Below are 15,683 nucleotides of genomic sequence, written 5' to 3' on the forward strand. Positions count from 1 at the left end.
AGCATTTAACTGTCTGTGGAGGGTAATGTCAGCTAGTATGTCTCAACATTTATATTTTAGACATTTAGCTAACATTTTTAGTGCAGTTATTTAACATTTTTAAAGAAGAGATCTTCCTACAAATTTAATTGAATTAATTAGCAAGAAAGCTAACAAAAGCTTTGAAGTTGGACTCACCTGTTAGTTATTCCATCTAACTCTAACTGGGACTCCAATTAATTTATATTTTTTTCAATAAACTGAATTATTGTTTAATCTACAAAGTGTCAGAAAACATCAAAAAATACCCATTGCATTCTCTCTGAGCTCAAGTTCGCCTAAATCCCAAAGCTTTTCAATTATTTATTTGAGTAGGTGGCACTGGCGAGTTTAATAATTAATAAAGTAATTAAATCATCAACAGATGATCAAAACGGTTCAATGGGTCACTTCATTTTCTGTTGATCTACTAATTCAGTTTCAGAGCTAATTTGATAATTTTTTTCAGATGTAGCCATTAGCCTTTTATATTGAGCCATTATAAAACAAAAACAGTGTATTTACCTTGGAATCTGTTTAGTATCTGACACCATAAGCATTACTGTACGTACACCTGTGCGTTACACGGAAACTGCTTTGGTGTTAAAGCAGCCAGAAGAGTTCAAAGCCCACATGGACAGATAAATAGCAACAGTGATAACTGGAAGGTTATTGCACAGATCACCAACAAGCCTCTGTTAGAGTAGAAATAGCCCAGGGGTTGAATGACTGTTCAAACACACAAACACAGATTGGTTCCTCTGTGTTTCTCATGGATAAAGGCAAGGAAAGACAATATCCCACAGAGATTACCTCAGAGATGAAATACAACATGAAATGGCAACAGAGCAGCTGAGGCTGTCGGCATTTTGATAGCTCAACATAGGAAACCTCCCACCATATTTTTCTTGTTTCCCGTTGCCTTCTTCACCTTCCCCATATGTCAGACAACATAAAGAGTGTTTGCTCTTCAAAGGTTAGCCCAATAAAGAGCGCACACATCTCCGCTGACAAAACTGCAAATGTCAAAATGGTTAAAAAGCTTCTGAACCTACCCCTTATCTTTTGCATGGGGAGACAAACAGTGGGCGCTGTTCTGACAGACCCAAGGTATCATGGGAGATGAAGTGAGAGTCTCTCCAGCAATCTATCACCTCTGGAGCAGAAGGAATCATGCTATTGTGGCTGGGAATTGACTAGCTCAACACATACAAATACACATCCTGACACTAGAGCTGAATAATTTGAGGGAAATAGTGTTTTTAAATATTTAAAAATTCAAATCTTGTTTCTACATGATTCAAATCAGATAGAATAATGCAGTTGCTTGTTGTTGAGAGCCTTCATAGAAAAGGACTCTTTATTTATGAGAGTTATCATTTCGATTGTGGCTTTTATTTTCTGTAAATTGCACTCAAAACAATAGTTAACAACTTGCTGCCGTACACTTAATGTGTTCACTGGAAGATTTAATAGAACAAATGTTGTCAAGGATCATTGCCCTTGGAGAGCAGACACACACACATCACTGCTAAACCATAGATTTATACCACATTGTGTAAATCAATGTGTCGAAAAGGAGGTGTTTTTCATTAAAAGTTGTGTGCCATGTGCAGTGTAACTATTGGATTTCTTTCCTTTATTTGGTCACCTTATGAAAAGTTAATGCTGGGGCTCACAATCTCCAATCATGTTCAATATTCTTGGTTGAGAAGAGCAGAATTTTATAGTAACAGTGTGAGAGGTTGCTCGCAGTGTTATAATAAATCTATAATTCCTGTATGGTAATACAATGCTTTATTGATTCTATAGTGACTGTATAGTCATCCAGATTCAGACTAGAATTTAAACTCTACAGCACACACTTTGTCAACGTAGTGTATGCATGACCGCATGAGCAGATAAACCTGTGTGTGTGTGTGTGTGTGTGTGTGGTGTGTGTGTGTGTGTGTGTGTGTGTGTGTGTGTGTGTGTGTGTGTGTGTGTGGCTACATGGGGAGAAAATGGCTTTAACCTTCATGCCTACTCGATCATCACCACTCCGTAAATGTCACTACATCTGCCTCCCCGCCACTCTCTACATCTCTGTTTACCTCTTTCTCTCTGCTTCACATAATCTCTCTATCTCTGTCTGTTTCTCACTGTCATCTCTTTATCTTTAGGTTTTTAGCTATGCTTCTTTTATTTTTCCCCCGTGCTTCCTAACCTTCTCATCTTCCCTCCGATGTTTTCCTTGCCTCCTTACCTCCTACGTCCCCCTTTTTTCTCCCTTTCCTCCTCTTCTTTTTTCTCACTTTAAACTCTTTCTCCCAGCCTGTTTTCACCTCCTATTGCTCTGTCGTTAAAAATCCCCCTTAACCACGCTTTTTTTCCCTCTCCCCTCCTTTTCACAGCATTATTTCCCTGCAGCACACACACATCGACTTTTTCCTCTCATTTTTCTCCTCTCCCTGCCTAGATGCCTGTAAAAATAACAATTCCATTCACTTTTCCTTTTTGGCTTCATCTTTTTGTCCCTTCCTAAAGCATACACTGCTTTTCTCTTTCTCTGTCTCTCTCACATAAACATTATTTTGAAAACCCTATGTCAGCATCCTCTCCATCATCCTTCTTTCTCTTTTCCTTTTCTTCCTTTTCTTTCTGTCTACTTAATTCTCCCCCTTCAGCCAGGTTGGAACGATATTTCTCAGGCTCTCAGTCTGAGGCTTGAGAATGAGGCACCAGGAGAGTGAAAAGGCTAGAGAGAGAGAGAGAGAGAGAGAGAGAGAGAGAGAGAGAGAGAGAGGAAAAATGGTGAACAGAAAAGGGAGGGAGGGAGGGGCAGTAGTTGGAAAGGGGAAAAGAAGAAGGAAAGTAAAATTATAAATTGTAGAAAAATGAGAAGAGTGGGTGAGAGCAAGATAGAGAATAAGGGTGAGACTACAGCTAACACCCACTGAATCAATAATATTTTAACTGCTAATGATAAATGTGAATTGGACAATAATAAAACATGCATATATTCACACTGTTCTAACTGTTAACACGTTGCAGTATTTTTAGATACATTAAAAGCATATTAACCGAAGCACATATTTAGAAGGCTCTCCTCAGCTGCCCCCTGGATTTTTGGTTTTACATGCATATTCAGCACGCTGTTGCTGCTCATTTATGATTGATGTGGGAACAGATACTTCACTCATTTTAATTATATAGCCATCTCCCCTCAGTTTTCCTTCTGCTAATATAATCCAGAAAATAATCACATCCCTTCTGCTTTGCAGACTTCAGAGGGGAAGTGGAATAAACAAACAGGAAAAACTAGTGTTGCAGCACATGCAAAAAGACAAGTGAAATGCATCATTAAATGTTAATTTTAGGTCAACTGTTAATAAATATATGATTTTAATGCTAGAATGTTAAAAAGCAGCTGTTAATTTGCAAACACCTTATACATGCACGCCTCAACACGACTCCTGAAAATCTCAGCATCTTTGTCTATCTACATAAATGTTGACGTTCCCTTTTTAATTAATTTGTGGCTCTCCAAACACACTTCCAAATTACAGTCAGACAACAGCCACAAGTTGGGTTTTTTTAGCTTTATTTATTCCAGCAGTTGATGCCTCAAAATAACCCTTGTGGTATACAGATATAAATATTTGCAGAACTTTCCATACATATTTATTTTATTTATTTTATGTTCATTTGCTCCCCAGAGAAGAATGTGGAATGGGATTAAGCACGCCAAAGCCAGCTCAACCACAACAGATCTACTTCCCTATAGCCCAAAACAAGGATGGAAAGGAAGAGGAAGTGTGTCTGCACTTTTGAAGTCAGGAGGTGTGCAACATAATCCCAAAGTTACCAAACACCTCTAAAATATGTAGATGTAACCAACATTGTAATGTATGCGGCTTCACCTCTGTTGCTGTTCTTCTCTGTATTTTTTTCTTTTACACATCCATAAAATGCAGAAATTGTGTGGCAAACAGTTTGACAAATGTCAGTAAGAATACACAGGACAAGAGCCTACAGAAAGGGATAAATCAAATCTTACAAGTCCATACAACTATTAGCTATTTAGCCCCTACCATTCCTTTGTTGCTTGCTGGTAGAGCTATTTGGCTGCAAAACTTGTGGTAATTTTCCAGCCGCTGCTCGAACAAGCTGGTACAGCATCATCTGTCTTTGTCCTATAACTTTGAATTCCCCCAAGAAGCCTATTATTCACCCAGTGCTGCTACAGGCAAGGTTTGATTGGTTTTCATTTGTTTACACATATGTAAAAGATTCAAATTGATATATACATAAACAGGAAATGTGATGGAGAGGTGCAAAAAAAAAACCCTCATAGGGGTTTGATGGGGGCACTCTCCACTGCATACGATAATCCATTAGAAAAACAAAAATAAGGCTGTTTTTCTGTTGGATGTGGTCCGATCTGAGCTACTGTAGCTCAAACTGCTGAAAAAGCTGGTTCTAATAGAAAGGTGTCAGAACACACAGTGCATCCCAGTTTGTTGGTATGGGGCTCCCATTATTAGTGGGCAGTTTACAAAGATAATCCTTAAGGATGGTGTAGTTACTGTGTATTGAGTGAGATAGACAGAAGTACAAAGTACTGTGACTCAATAGGAACACAAGGTAAGCCAGAACATCATGTCATTTGATTGAAAAGAACAGAGAGACACGTATACAGTATGTGCACTAGAGCACATGCAGTATTCTCTAGCTTTAAATTGATTCATTTGGCTGTCTTCTAGCATTTAAGATATGTGTAATCACGTGCCATTTTAAAGTGTCTCTCGTTAGCCGGGTTCAGGTCTTCACATTTTGTATTATGCCTTGGCAATATTGTCTGATAAACAGTCATGCAAATCACGTCATTTAATTGAGAGAGCTGAATTGAGACTTAATGATACGAGAGCAGCAGAAAACTAATTGTGACAGGGTGACTAATGACGACTGTATAAATCCATTTAGAACATTCCTGAAGGGTGAATGTTGAACATCACCTGAAAGGACAGAGGCTCCGCTGGCTCACACAGGATCCTATTTTAACTGCCATTCATCTGAAAATGAACTTCACAGTTGTTTGTAGTCTAGTCGCAGCTTACTCATGTTAGCCACTCAACTGTGACCTGCCCACTCGCCAGCTCGCACATATGCACGCGCACAAACATGCAGGGTTTAGTGAGCGAGAGAGCAGTGGTGTGTGATAATGAAGCAGAAGATTGGTTGCCTGCCTGCCTGATTGTCTGTACATCTAACTACTGCATCTCCTTCTCACACACACACACACACACACACACACACCAGAACCTCTATTTACAAAGCGTAAAATAGAGAATGTGTGTGTGACTCTCAGAGAGACACTCACATCTCACTCATCCCAGTTACTCATCTACAACCTGCTCTCACATCCACACAGGCTCGTGCACACATCTTACTGAGTTATTCACCGCATTTCTGCTGCAATATTTAAGCTCTAGGACAATGACAATGTCCCCATCTCTCTCCTATCACGTACACACACAGTCCTTTCTACAGGCCCAAACAAGCGTCCATCATTCATGGTTGCCGCTCGCTCACAAGCTGTCAGACACGGTTCCATTTCCTCGTAGATCATGGTGGACTGGCACACTTTGCCTAAATGAGCTACTCAACACCTACTTACTCTTGTGCCTGCACACAAACATTTGTTACACACAAACACACAGTCGCTCAGAGCTCATATCCATAAACACACAGGAATAAGCCTCTTGTCTTTTTGTGTATGGGCCTCTGTCTGCCTCATATCACATAATTGTACCAAATGAGATGCAACAAAATAGTGCTATAAATGTGAAAATAAAAAAAGATACATTTATATTGTACACTGCTATGATATCTGAGCCGAGGATGTATGCTGAATACAGCTGGATGATATGGTTTCAAATAATTATCTCAGTATTAGTAGGAAAATTGTCCAATATATTTAAATCAAAATATGGCAGAAATATATGTACAATACAGAAAAAAACATCCTTTGTATACACTGTATGTGTACAGTATACATGTAACATTACAACCTGCTCTTACATGCACATGCACTCTCATGCACTCTTGTATTACTAGTAGTACTTTAACACATTGAAGGATAGAACAGAGGAACCAGATTTTTTCACATATTTTCTGTCTCAAATACTACTGTTGGGTTAAAGTGAAAATTTCAGAAAAAAGACAAAAAGTTATTTTAAAAAAAATTACCTACTGCAGCTTTAAAGAAACAATCTAATAAAGCAGTGGAGAAACATTAAGGCAGATGCATCCACACAGGGCTTGAGGGCTCACTGAATGATCTGATAAATGAGAAAAGTATGCAGCTTCACAGTCACCAGATACCAATCCAGCTGAACACCTATGGTAGATTTTTGATGTTACAGTGTTCTCTACCACCACCATCAAAATATGTTGTGGAAAAATAATGTTAATCCCTCTATTAGACTTCCACACACTTGAAGAATGTATAACTAGGTGTATTGAAGTTGTTTTGGAGGCTCTTAATGGCGCAACACCTTATTACCAGGCTTCCTGTTGGTTTTTACTTTATTTTGTAATTCATAAAAGAAAAAAATATTGAATGAGAAACACTTTCTCCACCTTGTAGTTGAAGTGGAAAGCTGCACAGCAGGACAGTAAAGGAAAAAAATAGAGTCTGTCTATCCCTCGATACCAGACACAGCTGTACAAATACAGTTCAATAGGTGCATTAACACAAAATACCACGAGTATTGATTCTCTCTTTCTTCTCTCTGGTGTCTCTTTATTTTATTATTTTTGCTGCACCTTGTGTATAAATGTGCATCTCCACACCTCTTGCATACCAGTCTGTTTTATATGTCTGTTTTGCATGCATGTTTACCGAAATATGTGTGTGTGTGTGTGTGTGTGTGTGTGTGTGTGTGTGTGTGTGTGTGTGTGTGTGTGTGTGTGTGTGTGTGTGTGTGTGTGTGTGTGTGTGTGTGCGCCCGTGGGGAGAAGTGGAGCTGAAGTGAAGCCTTACGTAACCGGCTTCAAAGTGAGCTGCAGTTGGCCGGCGATACAGACACGGCCAAACGCGGGGAGAGAGGGAGAGAGAGAGAGAGAGCTGTTTTCACAGAGAAGAGGATAAAAGACAGAGACTGTAGATGAGAGAGGCTGCAAACAACTTTAGGTCAAAAATATTTTCTTTAGCAGCTACTTTAAGCGCGGCCAATGTGGCACGAGTGACTGGCTACCATATTGGAAAAAGTACATGCGTCATACAACTGCTAACGTCTTATTAGCCTTATTCTTGGTTCTAAAAAATGAAATATATTAATAGAATGTGCTGGATGTCCCTTTTTTAGCCCTGTGCTGTAGTAGTCAGGCAAATGTACTACTACCATCTATTCTGGGTGTCTTATAATTGCTGTTATTTTTGTCACGTACACATAGGTGTGTGCGTGTGTGGAGGGGGTTGATGGGAGTTGGGGTATGGTTCTCCACAAATTGCACATGCCCCTGTCGCCTCTGCTCCTTTGATTGGGAAAGGAGTCTTAAAATGTCAAGAAAACTATTTTTTTCTCTCTCTCTACTTGATTCACACTGCTAGGCTCCTCACCCCGCTCATTGCAAAAAGATGTCAATCAAGCTCGGTTTTTACACTTTTTCTCAGCATGTTCCCGGGCCCGTAATGGTTGCTTGATTTTTGCTCTCACCATTTTGTCATCCTCCCCCCTAAAAAAGTGTTAGTCTGGTTTCTTTGATGGGCAGGATATTATTTAAAACTTTTTTATGACTTGACAAACTTTTTAGTAAATAGTTTTGTCATGCATTGGTTATTAACATGCCCCTAAGGTTGTTTTCTGCTAACATTACAACAACCCTATTTAAAAATCAATGAGCTAATCAGGTGCTGCAGATGAAGCAGTATTGTTGTATGAAACAGTATTACAACTGCATTACCTTTATAGAGAAAGGACTGTAAGTAATTCAGTTTACCTGAAAATAATCTTAACTCAAGGTCCACAATTATTTAGCTGATGTTTGAGGGTTGGTAAATGCGACTGTAAAATATTATAATATAAACCTCTGCACTGCAGCTATAGCTACTGACTTCTGCTTTCAGTTTGGAAATACCATAGAAATTATTATAAAACTCAGCTTTCGAGTTTTTTAATTAGTAGAAAATTCTGTAAATCTTAGGTTTAAGGCAATAAATATTACTTACTATCAAAGTAAAAGTTTTCATTCCTTTTCATTTTCGTGTTAAATGTACTACAAGGAGGTTTAATACTGATGCCTATATGACCTACATAAACAAACAGGACCATTAGTGAGAAGCTATTTCTATGTAGGTATTCTTAATGCCTACCACCGGGTTGAATTCAGTTGAATTCCCATTGAAATCAATGCAACGAGGTGTCAGAAACACTACCACTTTTGTCCACAGGGGTCGCCAGAATCAACACAAAATGAAAGTTCCTTGTAGGGGCTGTAAGTGTTTGAGCAGCAAATGCAGTGTTTATTTCTTGATGTAAAGGCCTAAACAACCAGAAGGAGAGTCTGGTAGAAGCAAATCCAAAATCCAGTCAACGGGGGGTTATTAACTCGACAACACTAACTAATACTTCATCAGGATATTTTACTTTTTAATATTCACATAGGTCTTTAATTCTATCCTGTTTGTATTTTTTGACTGTCTACTCCTTTTTAGCCACTGTCATTGGTGTTTTATGGATGGAAATGTATCTGTTAATTGGTCCCCCACTTTGGTCCACACTGAAATATGTCGACAACTATTGGATGCCTTGCTATGAAGTTATGTACGGACTTTCATGGTCCCCAGAGGATGAATCTTAATGACGCTGATTATCGCCTGACTTTTGATGGACTGTTCCCAGACAGTGACTCCTCGTGGTGATCCCCCGACTTTTCCTACAGGACCACCAACAGGTTGACAAAACTAATGACATTCTCATCAGCCTCAGCTATACAGCTGTCTAATCATCAAATGTTAGCATGCTAACACGGTAAACATTACACAAGCATGCTAGCTTGCTGATGTTGCCATTTATCTTAAAATACCAGTGTGCCTAAGTGCAGCCTCACACTCACTACCATGGCTCTGACTTTTTATTTGTAACACTTAAGCCTAACCACACCTGGGATTCAAACCCTGGTCTCTGGTGTCAAAGTTCTTTATACGTCTACGTATACATTCTTTATCTAACCCAACCACCTCCCTATGAAAATCTTGCCAGTATAAATACATATTTATTATGACTAAGCATACTTGGCAACACTAACAGACTCTGCTCTTTAGGATTCCTTCTTAAAACACCACATCTTCACTCCACTTATTACCTTTTTCCCAGAGATTTCAACCTGGGATGTGTTTTTCACACGTCTTAAACTCCATCCTTATTGTAGCCTTTATTGCGTATTCTGTGAGTTGATGTAACATTTTGTTATGTCCTTTTATTTTGAAATGTCGAGTGTTTGAGGTGTCACACCTTTTAGAGGTTGTTCATTCATGTGTCTGGTTCTCACTGGATAATTGACAGATATTCAGCCATCCTGTATGCTTTTACCCATTCTGTACAACACCCTGATGAGGAGCAAACTCCTCCAGTGAGTCCGTCTGTGTTATGTTATATAAGTTGTTTTTTTTTCACAGATTCAACTGAATAAAATCCTGTTTCTTTACCAAACCTCAAGTTCCCAAAGTGGATTTATCAGATGAAAGCGAAAAGCGATGAAAGGCGAAAGAGTATTTTTGTACTTACTTTCTGAATGCAGAGTGTTTTCTACTAACATTCACCCTCTGAAAGATGGTGAACACTATACATATATAGTTTTTGTTACATTCGAAAAGGTGGCTTGTCTGTTTTCTGTGTTATGTGTACACGAATGAAGCGCACATGAAAAACGACAGGAGTATGACAAAACGGGATCAAGATCAAAACTGATTTTGTCGTATTTTTCTTAAACGCCTCCTGTCCTGATTGACTCTATGAGAAGGCGTCTAGGAACATTAGGAGGCCTTGACGGTGCTGAAACTACTCGGCCACAGTCCGCTCCCTTGAATGTGATGCTAGCCGTTCATCAACAAATAATAATAAAGAAACCTTCAGAGATGATGATGGAGGGAGGAAAAGGGGTGATTTTTCTCTTTGTTTCCCCTCCTGTGTGCCTCTCTCCTGCTCCCTCTCTCTCTGTCTCTCTTTCCCTCTCTCTCTCTCTCTCTTTCTTCGTCTTCTTCTCTTTTAATTTACCAAAAACAGCCAGTGGGCAGATGGGGATCAAATTACATTCACCTTTTACCTGCACTCCCCTGCGCAATTAGTGTCACGCTTACTTGTCATTTCAAATTGACACTCTGCTGTTGTGCTATGTAATTATTTACCCGCCTGGGGAATAACTCTCTGGTTTAACCAATAAATAATGACAAACACACATGCCCGCACACACACACACACACACACACACACACACACATACTCCAAAACACAAAAGCACCTGTGCCCTATTTTCTATCTGAAACATGTTTAACGTGCCTTTTACCATTACAGGGTCATTGTGTATTTGCTTACCAGTGGCTGTCTAATTAAAGGTGTCTTTGTGTTCAGTGTGTCTATCTAAAAAGGTCTAATTGAGTAACGCTGTGCAGCAGCCCTTTAAAATGTTCTATGTGCTTTCACCGCTGAAAGGTCGGGGTTAAGAAAGATTTTGGGGTTTGAGCATCAGGACCCAAACCTGCCATTCTTCCTATAGGTGTCCTCTTCTTTGCCTGTACTTTTTTAGAAATATGTCTCTTTTTTCTCTGGTCATATGGTGGGAGGAAAGGGCTGGGTCCTGTTCTTCAAACCGCAGAGGCCTTATTGTTCCACGTTCCCCTTTTCCCCCCTCTTCACCAACCACACCCACCCAGCCACCCACCCAGCCAGCCAGCCAGCCAGCTCCCAAAAAAGAGTTAGGCTCAGGGAACAAACAGGGTTTCAAGGAGAGAGAGAGAGAGAGAGAGAGCGAGAGAGAGAGAGAGAGAAACAATGGCAGCCGTTTTCTTCTGCAGGGGGAGAGAAGGAAATCACATCCAAAAAACAGCTTTCTTTGATCTTGTGTCTTTTCTTGTGATAAATCTGTGTCTGTGATGCCTTTTGTTTTTGCTTTTGTACTCTTTTTAAAGGAAAAAAACAAAACAAAACAATAAGCAACCATGAACTCTTGCTGATTTGTCCTTTTTGCTCTTTCTTCTTTTCTTTTTTTGATATTCTTTTTTTCCGTTTTTGCCAGTAATCTTTTTTGAATTTTCTCTTTTCTCTTTTTCCCCCCTTTTTTTCTTAACCCTAGGTCCGCTCACAAAAAAACATGATGAATCTTCAATGAACAAGCCTCGAGACGAAGGTATTTTTGTTGCATGTTTTTCCTTTTTTCTTGTTTTGAAGTCTTTTTGGGGGATGTGTACACATACAGTAGAGTGGAAGACACACACACATACACACACACACAAGTCAAACATCTCTTAGGTGGGACTTTGGATATGAGATGCATACCGATGTGTTGGTGTAAGTGTATGTGCTGACCGTTGCAATTAAAAAGCTGTCTTTCCTATGCAAATCATTAGCCTTATGTAACCTTGGGTGATCATAACGCCTGGTTAATGGAACCCAGATACCCTTCATTATAAAGTCATCTACAGGCAGTTGTGTGTGTTTTCCAGTGGTCCTTATCTGGCTCTCGAACAAAGGGGGAGCCTTGGACGTCATCATCACCACCGTGCCCTTGAAAACACATTGGCCAACTAACAGCATTGTCACCGAACAACAAAGCACCTATTGAGACCGGCTTACACAATGAGGTGCATTATTATTGCGCCTCAATCCCCAGCTCAAGGATGAAATTGCTATTGAGTAAGGGCCTACACAAATATTAGGCTAGTCTTAGTCCAAGTCAATGATGATAACATCAAATCAAGCAAGGAAAAGAAAAATTGGGGACATCCAAGGACACTTGTGCCCCGCTTTGGAAGATTTGGGTTTAACAGAGAACTCACATCCTGCTGTTAATTTATCTCCTACCTGCAGCACATACACTGTGGAGGTGATTTTATCTGCACTTTCATCCCACCCTCCCCCTCCTCCACTTGTTCTTTTGGACTTGTTTCTTGGAGAAAAAAGATGACTGATGATATTTTGATACATATTTCTCTTTATGCTATTTTGAGGGTTGTGCGGGTGAATCTTTTTCTTGCTCCGTGATGCTCTTTGATTTGGGGTATTTTTTGAAGTTGGGAGTCGGAGGAAGTTTGACACGAGAGGGTTTTCTTGGTGATCAAACGCGCTGGCACAGACACAACTTTTTGAGCTGCCACAGTCAGCACGCAGTCGAAAGCCCAGTCAAGATGCCCCCCCGCCACCTTCCTCTAAATATGTCTTTCATTCCTCATCATGACGTACAATTAACCTCATTTGATTAGGAACAGCTAATCCCATTACACTAACTCAATCCCAAACTGGAATTTATCTCAGGTACCGAGGGAAGATGGTAGTCAGTCACTGACCTAAGAATACACAAAGACATAATCTCCTTTACATAAGACTGTAGCTTGGTATACAGGTAACATGTTCCCACAGGATAGGTATTGGAAAGTACTTCCTGTGCAGTTACACTGGTATCCAGCACATAAGCCAGAATTTTAGATAACCAGATAACCAAGTACAACCCCATCCATCAAAAATCAAAATCCAAAAAGGATAAGTAACCAGCCTGTAAAATGTTTGATTATTTAATTGTCTTGACTCATTTATTAAAATGTTTAATGTATCTTCTTACTTGATGCTGTGTCAGAGCCCTCTCCACACTGCGGGGATATATTTCTAGTCGAGAAATACTGAATCCCTCCATTACATTTTAATATGTTTTGGTATACTTTGCCTAAAAAGGGTCAAAAATGTGTTTTGCTTATTGTTCCTTCACTTCGCTTTGCTGTGCAGAATGATGTATGTGCAGAGTTTGATACTACGAAACTGTTTTCAAGTTTATCTGCTGAAGGAGGAAAGTTTCTCTGTGCTCACTTTGAATCTCAGTTTTAGACATGGACGTACAAGCAGGATTTCGTGTCATCATACAAGTCTGTAAGCCAATCATGGTTCAGTATGTAACTTAAACAGGAGTGATGTGCAAAGTTGAGTGTACAGACTTTTGAGTAAAGGACACATCTTGTGTATAGCAGTTAAACTTTTAAAACAAACAATATTAGCATATTCTTAGATTCTTGATGGAGTATAAGTAAATGTAGTTTTCAGAATATTTAATGAAGTAATTGAGCATTTTTTTGTGGAAAATCCAAATCTGACACAAAAGCCTTGGCTGGAGGGGACCTTTAAGTATATTTAGTCAAAAAAAAAAAGATCAGAGCCAGCTTTCGAAACCAACTGTAGAATGTAAACTCTGAGGACATGAACCTAGTGTCCTCACTAGCAGCTACGGTCCCCTCATTGTAAAAGTCTAGTACAGTGTAGTTAAAGCAGGTAGGTATATTGAAACACAACACCAGTGTCTTTCAGTAAGCAGAACATTACTTGTAACTTGCAACCTGAAAATAAATAGAGAGCAGATTTTTTTATGTATAGAGCGATTGATGAAGTGGGACTGCTGCTGTAGAATGGCCACATCGTGTAAGATGGCAGTAATACAACAGTATGTAGTTGCAGTAGTTGGCAGTTGTTTGTATCATGAAACTTTGGTTACATCTTGCCTGGTGTAAATTATTTATAGACATGACACCCTAAAGGCCTTTTACATACCGATGAATAGACGTCACAAAAATGTGAAATGCTCGCCTGTGAATAAGTCCCATCAAATATCGCTATATCGGCAGCGATGTGATTTTGCAACTCATTAAATAAAAAATCTAATCCACACTCTTACTCTTAGTGGTTTGAATTGTTGCACAAATAAAGATTCAGCATAAAAAATCAGGTTCAGAGTGCAAAAAAAACTGTTATAACCTTACATTAATGTGGCAAAAACTCTCCTCAATTGGCTCCCTAATTGTGTTCGGAACCAACAACATAACATCCTTAACATGCCAGAATGATGAAAGGATCTAGAGAAGACACGGCCAGCTTTTGTCTGATATCAGCAGCGGCCGGCGCAATCAGTTCATTCATTTGGTCCACCATTTTGTCCTCATTCTTTCAGCTGTATATCAACAGCCTTTTCAAATTTAGCATGCTTTGAAGTAGTATATTCTAGGCCACGCAGAAACCTATTCATAAGCTATTCTGTTCAAGTTAAAAGTACATACTGTACAGAGGAGCAGCAAAGAATTGAGGCAGCGTCCTCAGCCCAGCGAGATGACTTCATTCAGCAGCAGCGGCCCACTCTCTGCTCTGCATCAGGTGTGAGAGCAGAGGCTATTGGGCCGCAGTGCTGCTCGGTAGCGATGTTCAAAAAGATTGATAGAGCTTACACCACAGCTCAGTGCATAGGGGTGTGTGCGTGTGTGTGTGTGTATGGAGAGAGGAGGGGATTACAACCCAGAGCGAGATTGAGCTAAATCAAGAAAGAGACAGGGAGAGTGTGTTCCTCTGCCATCCTGTGTGTCAGCTCTGATCAGAGACAAACCAGAGCCACCTGAGCCCCAAACCTGGAACATATTTCTGCCAGGAACAATGTCACCTCTCTCTGACACACTCACATACACACAATCACACAAACAGCGATATAAACAGGGCAACACACAATAAGAACATGGACGTGCCCTTAAAAGGAAACGTTCCATCCAAAGCCAAACTGACAGACACAGATGAAGTACAGTAGATAGGAGAAGCTACCATAACTCCTACCATTGTTCAGATTAATGATTTATATCAGTGGAGAGTAAAAATCAGGTCTGTCCAAGGTGCATTTAAACAACTAACTCTGAATGAGACTAAGTGACTCTTAATTGAAGGCATAATTGTGGCTACTGGGAGTCACATTTACAAAAGTAAAATCAACCTTCCGTGTAACCCTGACCCCAATATGTTATGAGTGTAACAGGGATCAGTAACTGGAACGCAATTACTGAATTTCAAATTGTAATGCTATACCCTGCTTCTCACTGAAAAAATGATCAAGTAACATGTTAATGCCAAACACTGGTAATCCTATCATTTATAATATCATTATAAATGAGTATCTTCATGAGATTAGGTATTGTTTTTCTTTCTAATTCTGCTAAATGTTTCATATTCTGTTCGAAAACAATCAAATAATTTCAAAATGAGATACACAGTCACATACACACACACACACACACACACACACACACACAGCACAGTGGGGGGACTCAATCAACCATCTTCTGCTGTCTCTTCAACTCTCCACTGCTTCATTATTTTTATTTCAAAAAGAGGAACAGGGGATATTGAAGAGAGCTACAGGAGGTTAGTATTTGAGAGGCAGGCATTATGCAGTACTTCATTAGACTGGTGATCTGCAGTCACTTTAGACTCCTCATTTGCTAAGGCCCCTAAAAAGCAGAACTCCTTGATCAACAAATTAAAGTAGAAGCTCTAGATGATGTACTCTGATGAAATATTTTTCCTGGCCACTTGGCCTTTGAAACAAAAATAAAATAAGTAAAAACAGACAAAACCTTTCGAAAGACTGTGTTACTGTACTGTTACAGT

At 39.5% G+C, this 15,683-nt stretch overlaps 1 protein-coding gene across 1 annotated transcript in view; it reads left to right on the forward strand.

Moving 5' to 3' along the window:
• Positions 1-15,683, forward strand: part of nlgn2a (neuroligin 2a) — a 178,422-nt gene that overhangs the window by 81,824 nt on the left and 80,915 nt on the right. The window contains 1 exon segment of the mRNA XM_051428715.1: positions 11,356-11,409. Coding sequence (XP_051284675.1) covers positions 11,356-11,409 — 54 coding nt within the window.

Source organism: Dicentrarchus labrax, unplaced genomic scaffold, assembly GCF_905237075.1.
Source record: "Dicentrarchus labrax unplaced genomic scaffold, dlabrax2021, whole genome shotgun sequence".
NCBI classification, from domain to species: domain Eukaryota; kingdom Metazoa; phylum Chordata; class Actinopteri; family Moronidae; genus Dicentrarchus; species Dicentrarchus labrax.